This window comes from Engystomops pustulosus, chromosome 1, assembly GCF_040894005.1.
Source record: "Engystomops pustulosus chromosome 1, aEngPut4.maternal, whole genome shotgun sequence".
Taxonomy (NCBI): Eukaryota; Metazoa; Chordata; class Amphibia; order Anura; family Leptodactylidae; genus Engystomops; species Engystomops pustulosus.
The window spans coordinates 70,039,831-70,058,456 of record NC_092411.1 but is presented as its reverse complement, the minus strand read 5'-3'; the positions used below and the strand labels follow the sequence as shown (position 1 = coordinate 70,058,456).

The 18,626-nt window shown below is 44.8% G+C and overlaps 1 protein-coding gene across 1 annotated transcript; it reads right to left on the bottom strand.

The window, feature by feature from the left end:
- Positions 1-3,065: 3,065 nt before the first annotated feature.
- Positions 3,066-18,005, bottom strand: LOC140075492 (uncharacterized). The gene is made up of 4 exons (XM_072121564.1): positions 17,955-18,005; positions 17,230-17,336; positions 5,052-5,132; positions 3,066-4,221 (listed from the first exon to the last, which is right to left on the bottom strand). Exons 2-4 carry the CDS (start codon positions 17,284-17,286, stop codon positions 3,523-3,525), a joined length of 837 nt encoding a protein of 278 aa, XP_071977665.1. The 5' UTR covers positions 17,287-17,336; positions 17,955-18,005; the 3' UTR covers positions 3,066-3,522.
- Between the last annotated feature and the right edge of the window lie 621 nt (positions 18,006-18,626).

The following is an 18,626-nucleotide window of genomic DNA, read 5'->3' as shown; positions in this document are numbered from 1 at the left end:
CACTAGTCCTGTCACCTCTACCTATTGGAGCAGCTCACAAGGATCCATCCCAGCCTTTATATAGTTATTTCATACATTATTCATTGTAAAATCATCTATTCTTTATCATGGAGGGCTGGTGTTGGATGTGTTAATGTGGGGATCCACAGGTATGCATCAACGTGGCCAATAGGAGGGGGAGACAGAAAGCGCAAAGGATTCAAGTGTATTGTTTGATAAGGAAATATATATAATAGAATGTCTCTCACCTGGTTCAGTGAAAGATAGAGCGTAAAATAGATGGAGGGACTGCTGCCGACGGGACTCAGGTCCGGGCAAACCAGAGTTGACGGACTTGGCTGTGTGCTGAAGAACCACGAGGAGTTGTCCCATTCTGGAGGCGCTGTCACACTCAGATAATAGACTGGGATGGTGTATCCATAAAATCAGTTTTAATAAAAGGTAAAACACTACGCGTTTCGGCCCCGGGCTGGAGCCTTCGTCAGGTGGATAATTACATACTTATCCACCTGACGAAGGCTCCAGCCCGGGGCCGAAACGCGTAGTGTTTTACCTTTTATTAAAACTGATTTTATGGATACACCATCCCAGTCTATTATCTGAGTGTGACAGCGCCTCCAGAACGGGACAACTCCTCGTGGTTCTTCAGCTATTCTTTATCATGTAAATTAGGCTGGTCACATGGTCAGAGGCAGTGATGTCACCCCTGTTCCCCCTCCCCTATCCTCCCCCTGCTCATGTCTGTGTGTAATGTATAGTAAAGCATTGCTAGTGTGTGAGTGTCTGTGCTGCATCTGCTGACATGCTGCATCCTCCTAATATACAGGTGAGAGACACAGACATCAGCTACACATGAATCTGACATGTTCTGCTGTAACATGGCTGCCTGGAGCTGCTGTATCTCTCCTATACACACACACAGGCTGCAGGGGGCGTGGCCATGAACACCAGGAAGCACATCATTATACAGGCTGTCAGTCAAGCACTGGGGGTGTGGCTGTGCCTCCCACTCATGAATATAGTGGACAGCTTGAATATGCTAATGCCTCATTGGACATTTCACAGGTCATTTGCATACAGCTTTAGGACCTTTTTGCTTAGGTTTACAGGCATGTAGAGGGACAATGAAGGGATAGAGGCAATGCTCTCTAATGGCAGTTTATGAAAATATATTTAGTTTAGGGGGTTATTTTGCATGACGGGTTCTCTTTAATCCCCTCTTTCCTAATGCGAGGGCTTGTTATCTGCAGGACAAATTATACTTTTTAGTTGCGCCATTTCATTTTCCATGAAATGCACTGAAAAGTAGTAAAAAAATGTGTGGGGAAATTGACAAAATAATCCTATTTGCAACATTTTCTTGTGAGCCCTGTTTTTATGGCTTTCATTGTGCTTTTCAAGTGACACCTCCACTTTATTCTTTGGGTTGCTACAATCACTGGGATACCAAATTTTCACAGGTTTTATTATGTTTGCTGCCAATTTCATTTATATCAACTTGTGACCTTTATGACCATTTGAACATTTTTTATTCAAATATTTATCTATGAATTAATGGCAAAAAAGTGGTGATTCGGACATTTGGGTGCTATATTCTGATAAATTTGGCTATGGAAATCATCTTTTTTATATTTTGATATATTAGAACAGGCATGTTTAGGATTTTTACTGTTGATTTTTATATGTGTTCTTAGGAAAGGGGAATGATTTAAACTTTTCCCTTTTAAAATATATATATATATATATATATATATATATATATATATATATATATATATATATATATATATATGTATATATATATATATATATATATATATATAATTTTTTTTTTTTTTTTATTATTTCAGGCCTTTTAGGGTAGTTTAATCCAGGAGGGTCTGATCACTCATGCAATATACTGCAATACTAGTAATTGCAGTATATAGTAATTTTACGGATGATCTCTAATATCCTGACATTGGCAGGCTTTTAGAGATCAGTATACTTGCCATGCCTACAAGACTCTTTGAGGCTGTAGGCCGTCATGTCAATCAATTGGTGCCCTCTGATGAAGTCGTGGGGGTATCGATCAGCCATCCAAAATGGCAGCACCCACTACCAAAGCACCAAACAGGTTAACTGCAGCGGTCGGTACTTGCAGTTAGGGACAGCTTTCTATGGAGAGAGCTCGGCGTGTGATTTCTCTCCACAACATAATAGTGCGCTGTGGAGGGGAAACAAGGTAGCACCAGCTTATTATGCCTTAACCCTGCAGTTTATGTGTATATATTTATGGATAGATAGATAGATAGATAGATAGATAGATAGATAGATAGATAGACAGACAGACAGACAGACAGACAGACAGACAGATAGATAGATAGATAGATAGATAGATAGATAGATAGATAGATAGATTAAACAATAGATTACGAGTATAAATGGGTGCATGTCAATATGGCACCAGGCTAAATGGTCCTTGATAAACATCAAAAAAGTAGCACTCAAGGAGACAATGGGTTAAAGGAAATGTATAAGTCATTTTGACTGGTATCAACAATTCCCGCTGCCTAGTAAAAAGGGAAAGAAATTTACTTTTAACTTTATGCAAATTCATTGCAAGGGCTGGCTGTTGCATGCTCCCGCCTCCTCCGGCTCTCCCCCTCCCTCTACCTGCTGTAATATCACGGCAGCAGGGAGTATCAGCTCCGTGCTGCTGTGATATTTTTGACAGACAGAGGGGAGAAGGGGGGTGAGAAGAGTAGGGCGGCGTTTTACAAGGGCTTTGCAGTTGGCATGTAACAGCCAGACTCTGCGGTCTGGTGGGCCTCTGGTAACGCCCCCCATGTGCTACAGTTACATAGCAGGAAATGGGAAAGGGGAGAGCCAAAAGAGCAGGAGGCAAGCAAAAGGTAGAGACTCCCAAAGGCCCCCTGGAGCCCTTGCACCACATTTGCATAAAGTTAAAATACAGGAGCAGTGTATCTAATAAACATATTACTGTAGTCGTGCTGCTGGGATCTACCATATAAAATATAATGAGACAGTAATCTTCACAATGGATTTTTTCAAGTCAACTAAAGATTTATTAAATTGAATTTAACCAGAACAAAATAAAGGCCGCCAATAGTAAGGAAACATATAAGGACACTTAAACATAGCATGTCCACTTTCATTGGTTTTTAGGGGACACCTACAATATGTCTTTGTTGTCTCTGAAGGTTTACAGGTTCAGAGGTATCAGTCACCTCTTTCTTATAAAAATGCCTCTTAAAAAGGCTTCTATAAAGTTGCAGGCATGTCCAGTGTCTTTGGGCCTCTGAAATCAATGCAATATGTCTCTGTGGTATTTATATGGTCTCTGGCGTCTTAGTGTGTATGCTGATGAGGGTGCTACCACGCTCTCTTTGATCTCATCTCTGTGCTTGGGTTTCTTGCTGAGCTTTGAGTTATTTGGGCCATCTCTGCTTGCTGTTCAATATTCTGAAAGGCCATTTCATGACCTCTGATGTCATGGGAGGCCAGCCATTTCGTATGTATCTACTCCTCTACTTGCTGCCCTCTGTGACAGCTGAAGAGAGCATTGGTCATTCTTCTCAGCCCAAGTCTCATCCATCCCAGGGACCATCTTCTTGGTCCTCTTGGTTCTTCTGTGTTTTCGGTTGATTCGTGATCCATCCAGCTGTCCACATTTAATGATGAAACATCATAGAGGATTTTGCTATCTTCTGGATCTTGGTATATGGGGGGCAGATCATCATCTGAAGAATCTTCTTCCTCAGGAAAATCCTCCATGCGTCTCGGAGAAGTTGATCTGCTCCCATCTGATGGTGCTCGAATGTGCTTTACAATTTCACATCCAGTGTCTCTCCAGTAGGAGAAAGGAGGCATCTCGTCATAGAGCAGATTGAAATCTTCCCCCTCCTGAGGCGAATACAGCACAATATCTGGGGACTCTGATTTGCTACCATATTGTGGTGCTTGAATGTAGTTCACAATTCCACATCCAGTGCTGTACATGGAAGAAATGGGGGGCAGTTCTTCATTGAAGGGATTGAAATCTACCTCCTGCGCTGACAAGTACTCCATCATATTTGGATGTGTTGAACAGGTTTCTTCCATTGGTGTGTGGTTGTTTCTAACAATCTCAATGCTTTCAGAGTAGGAATAAATCCCCACTCCAGAGCTACTATATGAAATCTCCATAAAATCGTAAGAATTCATCTCGTAATCCATTTGCTGTAAAGTTAGAACATGAAATGGTGTTAGGGTCATCCCATCATTATCTATCATATTGTCTGTTAACAACATAACAACAGAAAAACCTATATATTCACCATTTCCTGATATAGAAAAAACATATACACCAGATTTACATGTATATAGCTATAGTCAAGTCTACTTGTGAGCTTGATACTGTAGCAATCACATGCTCAGTCCCTTTCTCCACATCCAGGTATCTCCATAGTGATCATGTATTCACTGCTTGTAGCCAATATGAACAGCTTCTTACTCTGAATAATTACCTATGTGTCTATTGTATTACTTCCATGTTACATCTCAGGTCCATCTCATCTCAGGTCCAACAGAGTTCACCATCTTTTTAGTGTTGCATGTTAGGGCTAGGGATTGCGACACAATTTAAAAGTTAAATCCCGCGCTCAGTCCGAATCAGTTGGATTGTCCTATTGCACGTCCCCTAAATTGTGTTGCATGGAAGCCAGCACAGCTGCACCAAAAAAAACCTGTGCAAGCCATATTACCATTAAAGATAGGGCACAACCCAAAAAAAGTGTGTTGCAAAGCCTAAGTAAATGTGCCCCGGACATGTGCATGAGCCCATAATCTTACAATGAAGGAATTCTGCTATTTCATGGACTATGGTTAAGGGCTGCACATGTTCTTCAAAAAACACATTAAAGAACATTTAGAGAAAAGTCGTCCCCAGGGAAAACTGCAAAGAACTCAATTGAAGTTTTGGACAAGAAAATGGTGAGATATATGACATTATATGGAGTGAGGAGGAATACAGTCTACTTACAGCTATTCAAAAGCAGAATAACACTTACCTTATGAAAAACTGTCTCCAATAGAACCTGTGCTGATTGTGATGTCATAAGTGAGAAGAACCTGCAGTGTGACATCAGCGGCTGTGGAAAGATATGTACGCAAAGGGGGTATTATACACCAATTTTGTGGAGTACAAGCCCTGTAATAATCCCAGTGTCCTACATAGTTATTCCCTCCTATATGCCACCTTATTTATTAACTCTTCTTTCTCTTTTTTGCTATTGATGTTATTCATCAGCTTTGCACTTGAAGTTTTCTTTATCATTAGCCGCTTTTTTAAATCCTTATCCTTAAGCGCATTATCAGTTGTAATAGTTTTTAACTTTTTTTATAGTTCTGTATTTTTCTATCTATAAACAAAGATTGTTTGTGCTTTTTGATGCAATTTAGTTTGTCGTTTTCTATGATTGGTTGTTAAAGGAAATCTACCATCAAATTCAAGCAAACTAAGGAAGCTTACCCATAAATTCAGGCTCTGTGACCCTCCCTTGGTCTCTACGCACTGAGATTGCAGCAGGTAGTACTGGCTGCACAAGTGTTGAGGACATGGGGATATGGGGAGAGCCAGATCTCAAGCCAGATCTATGAGGAAGTGTCTCTGGTTCATCTTAATTGAATTTGATGGTATATTGCCTCTAGCAACTAGTCAGAGTAAATCACAAACAAAATTGTGTCAAAAAGCACAGTCAAATCTTTATTTATGCACACAACAATAAGGGAACTAGTAAAACAAGTTAAAAACAATTAAAAGGTAACAAGTACCAGAGTTGTCCATGTGAAACTATTGCACCTGATAATGCAATCATTCCCAAAAATGTTTTTCCTCTGTTTTTCCTCAGTCTTGTTGACCATGCACGTCTTGTAAATGTAAAGAAGATGGATAAATAAAGAACATGATTTTATCTGCATCTGGTGCGGGAAGCTAATTTTTCTAATGAGTTACTATTTCTGTCAGTGGAGAAACTTGGACACCTGTATGATTGATATGAATGGTCCGGTGAGCTGAAACCCTTTCCTTTTGCAATTTGATTTTGGTGGGCCTTTGTGTTTCCGTGCTCCCGACGATATTCTCTGGTTTTTGAACTTATTGAGACTGGAGGTTTGAGCAGTTTTCTTCCCATATGGGGGATATTTATTATGTCAGAAAAGTCGCTGGCAGAGTTTATTTCTAACCAGGCAGGGCGAATAAGCCTCTTGATGTATCGGCCTGTGCCAGAGCAGCGGCATATGATAAATAACCCACAATATGTATATGGAAAGATTCAGTGTTCGACTGGCTAAAGCAGCCCAAGTTTTTGGAGAGTGATCTGAATAGCTTACCATAGATGGACATTAAAGGAAACCTACCACTTCTGATGGTAGGTAGGAGATGTAAACACTGGGCACCAGCTCAGGGTGAGCTGGTGCCGGAGCTTACCTTAGCGAGTGTTTTAAACCGCTATATCGCGGTTTAAACACATTTTGATTTACCTCTCCGAGGTAGCTTCGGCGCTGCGCGCGGCCATGCGCGCGTGACGCCTCCGGCACTCCGCATGGAGGCGCGCGCGTGCACGGCCGCGCGCAGCGCCGAAGCTACCTCGGAGAGGTAAATCAAAATGTGTTTAAACCGCGATATAGCGGTTTAAAACACTCGCTAAGGTAAGCTCCGGCACCAGCTCACCCTGAGCTGGTGCCCGGTGTTTACATCTCCTACCTACCATCAGAAGTGGTAGGTTTCCTTTAAGAGTAAAATTTAGGATATGAAGAAATATTTAATACAAGAATGTAAATTGTGGTGGGATCGTCTAATTTCAATGACAAAAATGAGGCGATAACCTCTATCATTAGGAAGCATTGGTCAAAGCCAACTTCTGGTCATCCCTTTCTTATAGAAAGGTCCATTCAGATGTCAGTCCACTTAAAGTCAGCATATAGTGAGATCTTTGGCCAGATAAGAAAAGGTAGTTTCCCGAGTTACAGATAACCTCAACTGCACACAGAAAATGTGCGCCTAAAGGGGCGTGGTAGCGCTTAGTCAAAGTTTGTGCTACATTTGTTACTGAGGTGTGCCACAAGAAATGGTGCACACATCCAGATTAGTGCAGGGTGCATCAGATTAATGAAGACCATAGATGGCTCTATAAAATGGAGTCTTCTGTCAGCATGCTCTTTTACAGATCCAGTGAATTTACAATATACTGTAATACTGTGTTGCAGTATATAGTTTAGGTAATGAGACCCCCTAGGGGTAAAGTACACTATGGTGTAAGGAAATACAGTAAAAAAAAAATATAAAAGTTCAAATCATGCTTTTCCCTAAAACTGATATAAAAAAGTAATAAACAATAAAATTCAAAAAGATGTTAGGTATTACCGCATTCAAAAATGATGTATCAATATATACGGTAAAACGGTTGTTACTGGCGGTGAACTCTGTGATGGAAAATAAAGCCCAAGTGCTCAGAACGTCACTTTTTTATCATTTTGCAAAACATAAACGTTGATTAAAAAGTGATCAAAAGGTCGTCCTGTCTCCAAAATGGTAGCAATAAAAATATCATCTTGTCCCGCATAAAATGAACACAGCTCCATATGCCAAAGTATGAAAAAGTTATTAGTGTCAGAATATGGGAAAATTAAGACTTTTTTTGTACAAAAGGTTTTATTTTTTTTTAAAACCTATCAACATCAAATAAAACCTTGTCCTTGTATTCATACCAACCAAAACAAATGGGGCACATTTACTTACCCATCCTTTGCCATCCCCGAAAGTGCATTGTCCGACCGGAATGCACATCTGCCGCAATTCACTAAGATTGTGAGCCCGATATCCTGCATGTGTCGCTTTCCCTTCTCAGGTCCGCTGGAGTTCACCTTCTTCTTCCTGGTGCATGTAAGTGCATTGTCTTGCGACACAAATTGAATCTTAAATCCCGCACTCAGTCCAAATCGGTTGGATCGTCCAATGCCCCCCCCCTGATTCCTGCCGCATGAAAGCCAGCGCAGCTGCGCTACAATTGGATGATGTGTGACACAATCCCCAGTTAAATACGTGTCACATCGGTGCAAATCCCGAAAACTTCGAAAATGTAACAAAAGTGCGATCCGCGAACCCTTAGTAAATAAGCACCAGTAAATAAGCCCCTGTGTTACACAGAAAACAAGAGCTATGAAAGCTCCATACACAGAAAAATAAGAAAGTTATGGATTTTTAAAGAAAAAACTAAAAAGGGCATCGGTGGGAAGGAGTTAAGTACCTCTCAAGGAGTTAAGGACCCCTTCATTTTCGTGATCTGTGGGGTCTTAGGGTCTAACTTTTCATTGTGGGAAAACCCATTTAAAGTTCATAAAATACAGTTTTTAGGCCAAAAGACCGACCAGAGTTATATTAAGCGTTTCCTTTTCACTGTCCTGCTGCCATTAACTACTCTCACAAAGGTATAACTACACAGCACTCCCTGGGCTGCTGCTTGACATTGTCTCTAGCATTGTAAACTGCTGACAGATTCCCGTTACTGTTATTCACTTAATTTATGCTTTCAAAAGGCATGTACTCCAGTAGTAACTAGTTAACATATTCCTTCAGTATATGTAACCTTTAGTATAATATAACCTTTCTTACATGCTTCAAGCAATAATGAAGTTTAGTGGAGGTCACATCATTCACTCAATCACAGTCTATTTAAAGGCCTGGATAAAGGCCAACATGTTCTATTATTATCAGAAAATAGTGCAGATCTCTGTATTCATGTGACAACAGTGCATACTTTCCACTGAACGAAATTTACTTAAAGGGCTTTGCCCATGGAAGAAAATTTGCAAATTTTAATTAATTTCAATCAATTTTACTCAGTTTACTAATTTTATTGCCCCAGACATATGGGGCACATGTACTTACAAAGTCACTCAAGTTCACTAAAAGTCCATTATCCGTGTATAATGCTGTGTGCAGCAATTCACTAAGATCGTGCGTCAGAAATCATGAATGTGTCGCTTCCCCGCACTGGTCCGACAGAGTTCACCATCTTTTTTGTGGTGCACCTTTAACATAGGGCATGCAACACAATTAGAAAGTGAAATACGGCGCTCGGTTCAAATCAGTCAGACCAACCAATGGCACGCCTGCTAAAAGGGTGCAACACGATTGCAGCGCAGACACTTCTTAAATACCTGTACAAGCCGTTTTAGTTATGAAGAACGTGCACAGTATGACAAAAGTGCAGCGCGCAACCCTTAGTAGATGTGCCCCATTATGATCCATCTAGTTCTGTGAGCTGACAATGTGGTTAGATTATCAGGGTACAAGGTTTATATACACTTTCATTTACCTTCTGAATATTGTACTAATTTCTGACACATAGAAAGAGAGATGCGACAGCTCAGAGATGGTGAGATCCATGAGATGCATATTACACACATGGGGCAGGTAATTTTAAGCACTTTTGCAATTGGATTAGTTACCCGAATCTTCCTCCTTTCTCTTAAATTCTGCAGACTTCCCCTAGATGTCAGCAATCTCACATATGTCTGTTGCTAAACTCATCCTGTCTTCAGAAAGAAGCTGAGACTATGGAGGGAGAGACATGCCCCCACCTCTATCCCTGCAATCAGCTGATCACCTCATGTCTCACTGCCCCAGCACTCAGTCATGTGCGGGGAGAAGCCCTCAATTATGTAGTGACCAAACACCTAAACTCTTATCTCTCCTCAGCTTTCCCTACACTTGTGTGTACACACATAATTCACACAGACACACGCTGCAGCCCCCCCCCCCTCCCCCATCACCTCACACAAGGAAATAGCAGGAGACAATCTCCAAGTCTGCAAGCTGTTCTCTCATGTGCTGTACCGGAATGTTACATAGATAGATAGATAGATAGGAAAATATAAGCAGCACACAGAAAAAAAAGAGTAATGGTGGGTGCAGGCACAATAAGACCGTGCCTCAGGTCCTTCAATGGTAGAGTAGGTACAGTAGGTGATCACATGATACAATTGTACCCACCCACTAATTAACATATTTTGTCATGATCATCAAATTTCATATGGTGAACAACAGGTAAAAACATACAATTCTTTAATATAGAGTGTTATATAGTGCGAGTGCATTGATATTGCAAATAGTAACAAGTAAATGACACCAAATGTGCTCATGTCAATAAGGTGCTGCATGGGTGATAATAGTAAACATGCATAGTTAAATAAAATAGATAGATAGATATGAGATAGAGAGGCAAAATACTTTGAGGAATGATTCCCCGGGACACCTGGAGCAGAATTATGTATTTTAGTTTTATTTTCTGCTCAGAATGACGGTTACACTTTAAGTTTTTTCCCATTGTAATAAATGTGATGAGTTGCCTGTTTAGTTGCCTGTTTAGTCTCACTTTTGCAACTTTTTGTTTTGGTGTGCAATTTAGTCCAAAAAATTAGCTGTGCAAGTAAGTCTGGGTCTCGCATGCTCTGTTTTGCAACTTATCAGGCACAACAATGGACAATTTCAGAGCCCAAAAGTCACACAAGTTGAACAAAGATGCAAAGATAAATACGGAACACTGTATTAAATCCTTGAGGCAGCTAACTTTGGTACACTGCTTAATTCGGCAAACTGCGAAAAGCTGCACAAAATGTCCCCCCCCCCCCCCAAAAAAAGAGGGAAAAGCAATAGGAGAGATACCTGTTCTCCAAATAACATTCTTAGCTCTGATACATCTCAGCTACACACACTGTTGGCCTTTGTTATATTTTTTTATTGCACCCTCATACAGGGCGATTTGGGGCACTAAACCATCGGACTAGACTGCATGCATAACCGTGTACCCTAACCTTACCCACCCCTTCATCCCCTTTAAATAAAAACTCAGACACCAGTATTATATTTAAACTTATGGTATGACATCAGGGAGTCGGCCACAGCTTTACTAAAATAATTTAACTCTTTAAACTCTACTCTTAGAGTAGCAACTTTGTTAACTCTTTAATATCAAGAACATATCAAGAACATATAACCGGGGCACCTGAAATGCCAGCCTCGTTAGAGGGCATGTAGGTCCTCACCCCCTTCTAGAAAACCGCCAGCTGTGACATTTAGCACTTAACAAACCATACAAAGGGTGGGTGGGAGGGGAAGATTTCCTGGAAGAGGGTGAGTGGGATCACCGGCCCTCTTTTAAAACCTAAACCCAACCCCCAGGTGTGGCTAATGATCGCCCAGCCCTCAGTCACGTAGCCCACAGCCCGCCAAACAATTAACCCTTAAAGGGGATGCATTACAATTCACCTCTCCTTGACCCCTGACTGCCTGCAGTCCCTAGCCCCACGGCTATACGCCTACGGGCTATCAAGACTGCATGCATAACCGTGTACCCTAACCTTACCCACCCCTTCATCCCCTTTAAATAAAAACTCAGACACCAGTATTATATTTAAACTTATGGTATGACATCAGGGAGTCGGCCACAGCTTTATTAAAATAATTTAACTCTTTAAACTCTACTCTTAGAGTAGCAACTTTGTTAACTCTTTAATATCAAGAACATATCAAGAACATATAACCGGGGCACCTGAAATGCCAGCCTCGTTAGAGGGCATGTAGGTCCTCACCCCCTTCTAGAAAACCGCCAAGGAGGAGAACATGTACATGTCTCTCCGACCCCCCACTAGAAGGGACATAGCCCTCTCAATCCCGTCCTGGAGACCGGATAGGAAGATGTCCAATCCTATATCCGTTAAATGGACACCGTCAGGAAGCAACATACCACGATTGTCACCCTCCAACTCCCTGTGCCTGACCACAACACCCCCTCTCTCACGCACAAAGCGTGATACTTTAGTATTCAACAATCTCCTGCTTCTTTCAATGCCTGCACCATCCCTAGCCCCTTCCCAGATTGCCCTGGGAATGATCTCCGACCACACTAGAACAAAACGTGAAAAGAAAGAGGAAAACCTTTCCAAATCAGATTGGATCAATGGGATCAATTCTCCCAAGCGTACGGTGCATAAATCATTACCCCCGAGATGCAAAACAAGTATTGAGGGGGACTCTGAGTAGCGACTGATGTCCACCATTTCAGGCAAGGCTTGTAACCATCGCAGGCCCTTAATTCCACGCCATCGGACGTCCGCGTTGAAAAACCCGAGTGACCTTCCACCCGGACGCACCATGGCCCGTTGCTCGGCCCAATAGATGAATGAGTGTCCCAGGATCCATATTGTTGGCCGAAAATCTAAAGAAAAGAGGGGAATGGGGTAGGGGATTTAGGAAGGAAAAACAAAATCAATTAATAAGCAAATCAGGGCGAATATAGCCAGCAAAGCATTCAGACTTCCACCGCCCAATCCTCTGAACTTCCGCGTCAGGAAGCCCCAATTCACTTGCAGTAGTAGCTGCCCCTATTCTGAATGAGTGAGTGCCAAACTCGCCCGGAGGGAGTCCGACGGCAGCCAGCGCTTTTTTGAAAATTATAGTAAATTGAAAGCGAGTGAGAGGGGAACCATCAGCATGCGCCAGAAATTGAATCCCACCCGCCCTTACAGTCAAATAACATTCAACTGCGGCGACCAGGCATGCCAAACCTCCAACCGGACGCAGCGACACCCAACAGCCTCGCCCAAATACATCCGTTTTTGATTTACGGATCCTAAAGCGCAGACCGCCAGCCGATACAAAAACATCCTCAAACAGAAGCCCCCCCGATTTTGTCTTACTTGGAGGGACCAATTCGGATATTCGAAGGGCCCCAAAAAATGTTAGGACAAAGGCTGCATGGAATAAGGTGGCCTCAAAGGCATCCTGACACAAGGTTTCCAACTGAGGCAATAAGCGGATAAGAACAGAATAGGAAACCGGACGGCGGGACTCCCGCCGCACTGAATCCTTCTTCCAGCCCTTTAAGACCTGCCTAATGAAGAAACTCTGAGTTACATCCGCCCACCCGTAAAGCTTTAAGAAAAAGGCAACTCCCGCTAACCGCCGTTGTGCGCACAAACCAGACAGCCCTTGCTCCCTTAAACCTTCTAAATAACGCAATGTAACCTCTAAACGAGTTGCTCCTGTTGAAAAACCCGAGTCCCCAGCCACCTTGCACCACTCCCCCCATGCTTTACCGTGCGCTGCCCAGGTAGATGGGGCTACAGACGACCGGATCAAAGGGAAAAGTTGGCCTCCAGGGTGGACCACAGGGAGCCTGGGCATGGGGTCCCCTCCGCATCCGCCAAAGGGCATAGCGCCCGAAATACCTGCCAATTAAAACGAGAAAGGGCATCAGCAACTCTGTTCTCAACCCCTGGTACATGCTTGGCTCTAAAAGAAATGTTAAACTGAAGACAACGCAGCACAAAACGGCGCAATAAACACAGAACTGGGAGAGAGGATGACGAAAGCCCGTTCACCACCTGCACTATGCTCATATTGTCCGTCCAAAACACTACGGATTTGTTCGCCAGCCGGCCACCCCATAATTCCACAGCCACTACAATGGGAAAAAATTCTAAAAGCGTCAAGTTCTCACACCAACCCCGTTCCCGCCAATTCGGCGGCCAGCATTCAGCGCACCACGTGGAGCCTAGCAGTACACCGAAACCCGAACTTCCCGCAGCGTCAGAGAACAACTGTAAGTCTGGGCTGGCTATTTCCGCCTCCCGCCAGCATGTCCGCCCATTATAATTTTCTAGAAAATTGTCCCATACTCGCAAATCTGCTTTGATTCCCTTAGTCAAGCGGATACGGTGATGTGGAGCGCGAACTCCGGCAGTAGCCAAGGAGAGCCTTCTTGAAAAAACCCGACCAATCAGCATAATGCGGCACGCAAAAACCAACGACCCCAACAATGATTGAATCTGCTACAGAGAGGCTTTCTGGATTGTTAGGCAAGTTGCCAATGCCGAACGCAATTTAGCTAGCTTTTCGCGGGGTAGCCGAAACTCCATTGCCACAGAATCTATTTCAATTCCCAAGAAGGACAGAACAGTACATGGCCCTTCGGTCTTTTCAGCTGACAAAGGTACCCCAAAACGCTGCGCAATATGGCAAAAGGAAGTTAATAGGAATGAACAATGACCTGATTCCCGGGGGCCTACAAATAAAAAGTCATCCAAATAATGGGTTACCAGCGAGGAGGACGTATCCTGTTTGAGGACCCACTCCAAAAAAGTGCTAAAGACCTCAAAATAGTAACAGGAAATAGAACAGCCCATAGGCAAACACATGTCGTAGTAAAACTCGCCGTCCAGCTGGCAACCCAATAAATGAAAACAATCGGAATGTACTGGGAGGAGTCTGAAGGCAGACTCTATATCAGATTTTGCCATCAGGGCCCCCTGGCCTGCTGTGCAAACAAGGCTGATAGCCTTATCAAAAGAGGCGTAAGACACGGACACTAAATCCTTACTAATACCATTATTCACCGAAGATCCTTTTGGATGGGACAGGTGATGTATGAGCCTGAACTTTCCAGGCTCCTTCTTCGGCACAACCCCGAGGGGAGACACCCGCAAATTAGGAAAAGGTAAACCCTGGAATGGTCCTGCCATTCTACCCAATACTACTTCCTTGGCTATCTTACCACGAGCGACATCTGGAAGCTCCAAAACTGATTTTAAATTCTTTGAAAAAACTGGAGAGTCACTTGGGAGAAATGGGATAAAGAAACCAAAGGAAAAACCTGTCCTAAGTAGGGCGGCTTCCGCCCTCTTGGGATACTGGGCGAGCCACGGCAGCATCTCTAATACGCGTACCGGAGTCCTCTGGCCTACCGACACTCTGAGGGCGGGGGGCCGTAACTGCCGGCCGGGAACAGCGGATGGAAGAATGTGCTCCCCCGCAATTGGAGCACTCATGTCTGAATTTACATGACCCGTAGAAACGACAGTGGCCCTCGTTATACATCCAGCATGTTCCCGACCTTCGGGCCGCCCCCGGCCCCAGGGAACCAGCCGGGGTTGAGAATGAAGAAGAGGAGGAGGCGGCTGCTGGAAAGGGTTTTGGACTCGACATAATTCTGAGCCATACATCCGTGGCTTTACTATCCCATCCAACCTCAGGCTTTTGAGCCAGCCGCCTCCTGAACTCCTCATCATACCTCCACCATGCAGTACCACCATGAGTCCGGAAAGCATTAAAGATAACATCCAAATATACAAACAACTGAGGTGCCTTATCTGGCGACTTCTGTGTCAGGACGCAACCCAACACAGAAAAAGCCTGAATCCAATTGTGGAACGTTTTTGCCACTTTCGGCTTTTTCTCAACACCACGTTCAACACGTCTTTCTTTGTCAACTGTCACCGAATTCACAGACACCAAGGACCAGATATCCACATAATCATTGCGGTAAATCTTGTCCTTTGTGTCATCAGAAAGATGATAGCCCAGAGGAGAAACACCGCAAAAATAGTTATCTCTAAAAGCGGTTATTGACGGGGTAAACGTGGATGTGGATGCTTCAGCCGTGGGTTTTCCGTGAGTGGACAGCGACTGAGTGGCCGGAACCACCGCAGCCGGTGACCCCAGTAATGACCTGATAGATGATAACAAGGCAGCATGAGAACCCGACCCACCCCATGCCTGCAAGCAGGCTGACTCACCAGTCGCCGGAGAAGGTACCACTGCTGACATCTCTGCTGCGGATGTTGTAGCCGAAGGTGCAGGCGCCATATCTCTGCGGGAGCGAACCGAACCAGTGGAACCGCGGCGGGACCATGTCGCCTCTTTGGAGATGGAGTCCTGGAGGAGTCTGAAGATGCGCGCCGAGAGGAGCGGGAAGACCCCGACCTGGACGATGACCGACCATCACGTGACCGACGCCGCTTGCTCCGCCCAGACCGCGAGCGGGAAGCCGCCCGACGCCTGGAGGAGGCAGAGCGTCGACTGGAACTGGAGCTGACCCTGGACAGCACAGAGGAAGCCCGGCGGGACCCTGGGGCTAGCACGTAACCAGGGCCAAGCTCCCCAGCCATCATGGGTGCCACTAGTGGGGCCAGAACCACCAGTGTCCGCGGATCAAGTGGCGCAAGATCAGATCCCAGGAGTTCTTCCTCTGAGACACCATCGTCAGCATCAGCCGTCCCTATAGCGGATGAAGGAGGGTGATTAAAGACTAAAGCAGTTGGTCGCCTGGAAGGGGGGTTAACAGCCAAGGCCTGGGGCTGGGTGGGCAGTAGTGAACCAGCTGCCCTCAGGTCTGGCACAACAGCTAAGGCCGGGGGAGAGGGAGAAGAATAGCCAGGGTGCACCCTAACACTAGCTGTGGTGCATGAGGCTACACAGCTCATGCCGGCGCCGCGGGAACAGGAGGGGTTAACCCCTCGCTTCCCGGCGCCGGCACTAGGTAAAGGCCGCCGGCCCCGGCCAGTCACAGGAGCAACCGGCACCGGAGTCGGGGGAACAAAGTCGGGAGACTCCCCTCTGCTAGCCGCGACCGCCGGCCGCGGTGTCGCAGGGGGATCGCGCCTCCCGACCGGAGCAGGAGGAGAGGCGCAGGACTGGGAGGTGGACGCTACTGGGGTACGCGCGGCTGCCTGCGCTGAGGGGGATAAGCGCTGCGGCGGCCGCGTTTGCCTACCGGAGCGGCGTACGTCCGAAGCGGGCGATGTTGTCGCCGGGGGTGATCCAGCCTGGGCCTCCGCTAGTAAAGAGGCCAGCCAGGCAGAGCCCTCGGTGCGGAGTCTTTGTCGAACGGCGTCGTCAGAAGCCATGGTCCTCGCAGAAGATGAAGATTTCCTGGAAGAGGGTGAGTGGGATCACCGGCCCTCTTTTAAAACCTAAACCCAACCCCCAGGTGTGGCTAATGATCGCCCAGCCCTCAGTCACGTAGCCCACAGCCTGCCAAACAATTAACCCTTAAAGGGGATGCATTACAATTCACCTCTCCTTGACCCCTGACTGCCTGCAGTCCCTAGCCCCACGGCTATACGCCTACGGGCTATCAATAAGCACCTGTGGATGGTTTAGACCCCTTAATCGCTCGGACAGGTTCTCTTTAACAAAACCTTCAAAACTACATTTTTATATTATACAATTAAAGATTGCAGCATGACAATTGGGGGGAAGGTTACTATTGTACCCAGGGCCGATTCTAGCATTTTTGCTGCCTGAGGCGAAAATTGAAAAGCTGCCCCCTCCCACCAGCGCCAAATGGTGCTACCTCACACACTCCTAGTCAGTCATTAGACATAGACATTAGTGACCTCTAGTACCTTACAGGTGATGATCTGCTCCATCAGAAAGACTTCTTTACAATTTCTCCCAGCCATGGTTTATCTCTGTTGAATTCACACTCAAATGACTTCAGCTCAACTCCACACTGCGTCCATAAAAACACCACAGTCACTTACAATATAATGGAACATGTTCCTAATGTATATTATCCTCACAACACGACTGAACACACTATTTCCCATATAAAGCATCCTTTATATTCCCCGGAATAATTTAAAGTATTTACAGATCTCACAATTTGTTATATATACCAAACCCCCTGAACTACTTAACCCTGCTAATTTATATACACACCCGATTCATATACAGATTCCCTAAATTATTTATAACAGCCCCCATATACATAAAATCAAGCCCCTATTCACAGATTCTCCCATAGACAGTATATAGAGCTATGCCAACCCCAGTACCACACAGCCCCTCATTATACTCAGCCTCCCGCCTATACACACAACCTGCCCCTCCCCCACTACACACAGCCTGCCCCCCTCAGTGTACACAGCCTACCCCCCCCTCAGTGTACACAGCCTACCCCCCCCTCAGTGTACACAGCCAGCCCCCCAGTATATACAGCCTTCCCCCTGTATACATAGCCTGCCCCCAGTATATACAGCACCCCAGTACATACATCCTGCCCCCCAGTATACATAGCCTGCCCCCTAGTATATATAGCCTGCAAAGTGCCCCCAAAGATATTACTTACAGCAGAGTGCGCCCATAGATGTTTTACATCCAGCAGAGTGCCCCCATAGATTTAGCATCCAGCAGAGTGCCCCCATAGATGTTTTACGTCCATCAGAGTGCCTCCATAGATTTAACATTAAGCAGAGTGCCCCCGTACATTTATCATCCAGCAGTGTCCCCATAGATTAAACATCCAGCAGAGTGCCCCAACCATAGTATGCACCCTCCAGCGCTGTCCCCCAGCATCCTATTTTCTCCGCTGCAGGTCCTCGGCTTCCCGGCCGTGATGGCAGATGCACCTCTATGAGATCTACCGGCACATAACTATGATGTCAGTCGGCAGCGACACTGTCACGTCATAAATTAAAGTGAATAAATGTTAATAAAAACTCATTGATAAATGTGTCACAAACTCTTACTAAGCATCTAAAGTGTTTGACAAAGTGCAACCACAACAAAAAAGTGTCACAAACACTTCATAAATACATGTGACACTTATTCTGGTGTAAAGGTACCCAACAACTGGTGCAAACACAATGATATATTTGGCCTGAAGTATCATCTGGACAACACAGTGAAAGTGGTAAAAACGCCTTTTAAGAAAATTTTGCAGCAGTTTTTTTCTCTCAGTTCAGCAACTGGAATTTTTCCCACTTCGCAGTAACATTTCGTGGAATATGAAATATTGGTA